The following is a 2,453-nucleotide window of genomic DNA, read 5'->3' as shown; positions in this document are numbered from 1 at the left end:
CCATCTTTGAGTTGTTACCTTTAATCGCATCGATGACACACAGTGTATCGCAATGATATGAAATTACGGCGTAAATATGACAGTCTCATAAATCGAGGAGTTTTGCATTGCACAACATCGTTTGAACGAGACGCAATAACTTTAATCAAGCGGTGCACGAGGTATAGCGATTGTACTATGAAGACTTTCTAAGGCGTCAAGGGAATCGCTTTTCTACACGTTATGGCAGACAGTCCTCACATTCCTGGTCACTGGATTTTCAAAGGTCATCATGACGACCACAGTAGACACGACCACTAACGTGACGTCGTGGGGAAGTGGTGACAGCGACACGTCGGTCTTTGCCGACATCATAGTGAATGGGACAACGGACTTCCTGTGGACTAATATAGCTTCAACCGTCTTTGCGGAAGAGACTACCAGCCAGGAGGAAACAGGGCTAGAAACCACTGTATCACTGACCACCAGTAAATCTACATCGATTTCGACCACCGCCGCATTTATTTACAAATCTTCATCGACCGTCATTCCGTCTTCGACGCAGAACAATGGAACTCAAAATATCGCCGGCGCGCTCCTGCTCGTCATCACCTTCCTGGCGCTGGTGGGCAACGTCGCCGTTGTCATCGCGCTCCGCCACAAGTGCTACAAGAGTCGTGCGCTCTACACCTTTCTCAATAACTTAGCCATCACGGTCGTGTGTGACTGTGTGTTCAACGCTCCTCTCATAGCAGCGTCGATGCTGTCTAACGGTACTGTGTGGCTCGACCTGTCATTTCTGTGTGTTGTTAACTCATTCGTCTTCAATCTCATCCACACTCAAGTCATCATGTGCCTCTTGATACTCGTACTGGACAGGATATTTTCACTCAAATATTCCGACTCATACATCGGAAACTTTATCGGCGTCAAAGCAAATCTCTTTGCCGGCTACACTTGGATTCACTGCACGGCGTTCAACCTTGCCATTATTGTCACTTCCGTTGAGAGTAGTTACTTCGAGTTCCGCTATTTCTGTTCCGTACTCTACGAAAACAATCTAGTCTTTAATATCTTGATAACACTATTTTGTGTCATAGCGCCATGGATCGCCATCCTCTGTAGTTACATTTATATAGTACGTCTAGCGTGGGAGACAAATGCCAGGGACAGTGGACTGGTACAAGCTGGTTACGACGAACTTGCCGAATTGCGAGGCACTGGAAAGGAGCTGAATCATGCCAAACCCGTCGGGGTGCTAGTTGTTTTGTGGTGTTTATTGATAGGGCCATACCAACTTATCCACATGATCTACGTTTATTCAGGCAGGTCGTCGGGATCCGAAATACTCTGGGTTGTTTGCACAGGCCTAAAATTTATTTACGATTTCTTAGTGTCTGTAGTTATCCTCACAGCTTGGCCTGAAACTTGGAAGGAAATTAGGAACGTTTTTTCTGGTCGTCCAGACAATGCCATAGAGTCGGCACTTCGGGACCATGTGCGGATTCCCGGTGTCCGACCATCCTGGGCTGATGGCAGCGACGGCTCAGTGACCGACAGATCAACTCTAGATCGGTCGACGATCAGCCGGTCTTTTCCGATCCCTGTCTTGTTCGCCACCTCCAACGGGTTACAGCTGCAGGTGGGTGCAAGGGGACGAAGCAACGACGGGGAAATGGAGGTAGCTGGCCTGGCAACCGAGAACCAATCAGACCCATATAAACGAGGTTTCCGTCCTCCTCCGCCTTATCTCCCTCCTCTCTTTAGCGTCGTCCATAGCAGCGAAGAGGATAGCTTCAACACCAACAGTAGCTTGCCATTGAAAGATGACGAAGGTGAGGCGATGGAACTGAATGAATCCGCTGACCGGAAGTCTGCCGCAACCCAATTTCAGCTGTCACTGGGGAAAGGTGACGACTTCAAGACACTGAAATCTTTGTCACCATCGACTGAAGCCTCTGACATGGATGTGACGGGGCCACATATCGCAAACTCCAAAGATTACCAAATACCTCAAACTGAGTCTGCCCGAAGAGCAGATTACGTCCTCGATGACAAACAAAAACCCGATCCTATTGATGCTAAAGACGATCAAACAAGGACTTGCGAGCAAGTGCCCAAGATACCAAAGATAGAAACAGAAGTCAGTAGATCAAAGCGAACCAGTAAAACTGCCACAGACATTTCCCCACGAGCCGCTGTTGCTAAAGAGCAAAGCCAACCCAAATCAGAGAGAGAAAGAACGAGAAAACCAAGCGGTCCTACAAAGAGTAGTGCTAGTAGCAGAAATAATGGGACAGCTAACGGTGGAGGAAGAGTTGGGGGAGATGGTGGAAGAGGAGGAGGAGGAGGGGGAGGGGAAAGAAATAGGGATGAAAAGAGACAACGCAATCCTAGTGGGAAAAACAGTAGGAGTGAAAAGCCTGGTTCAAGAAACAACAATGCAACAAGGAAGAACGATGATGCGTCAAAAT

General features: G+C 48.1%; 1 protein-coding gene across 1 annotated transcript; it reads left to right on the top strand.

Moving 5' to 3' along the window:
- Window positions 1–271: 271 nt before the first annotated feature.
- LOC140241480 (uncharacterized) lies at window positions 272–2,253 on the top strand. Its single transcript, XM_072321208.1, has 2 exons — window positions 272–2,144; window positions 2,192–2,253. Exons 1-2 carry the CDS (start codon window positions 272–274, stop codon window positions 2,251–2,253), a joined length of 1,935 nt encoding a protein of 644 aa, XP_072177309.1.
- Window positions 2,254–2,453: the final 200 nt, after the last annotated feature.

This window comes from Diadema setosum, chromosome 18 (assembly GCF_964275005.1).
Source record: "Diadema setosum chromosome 18, eeDiaSeto1, whole genome shotgun sequence".
Taxonomy (NCBI): Eukaryota; Metazoa; Echinodermata; class Echinoidea; order Diadematoida; family Diadematidae; genus Diadema; species Diadema setosum.
The sequence above is the reverse complement of the archived record's forward strand: the minus strand, read 5'-3'. Positions and strand labels throughout refer to the sequence as shown.

Excerpts from the sequence above, each read along its gene's own strand:
- LOC140241480 (XM_072321208.1), top strand. The coding sequence starts at position 272 with ATGACGACCACAGTAGACACGACCACTAACGTGACGTCGTGGGGAAGT. Across the intron at positions 2,145-2,191 it reads CAGTAGATCAAAGCGAACCA|CAAAGCCAACCCAAATCAGA; the intron begins GTAAAACTGCCA and ends GTTGCTAAAGAG.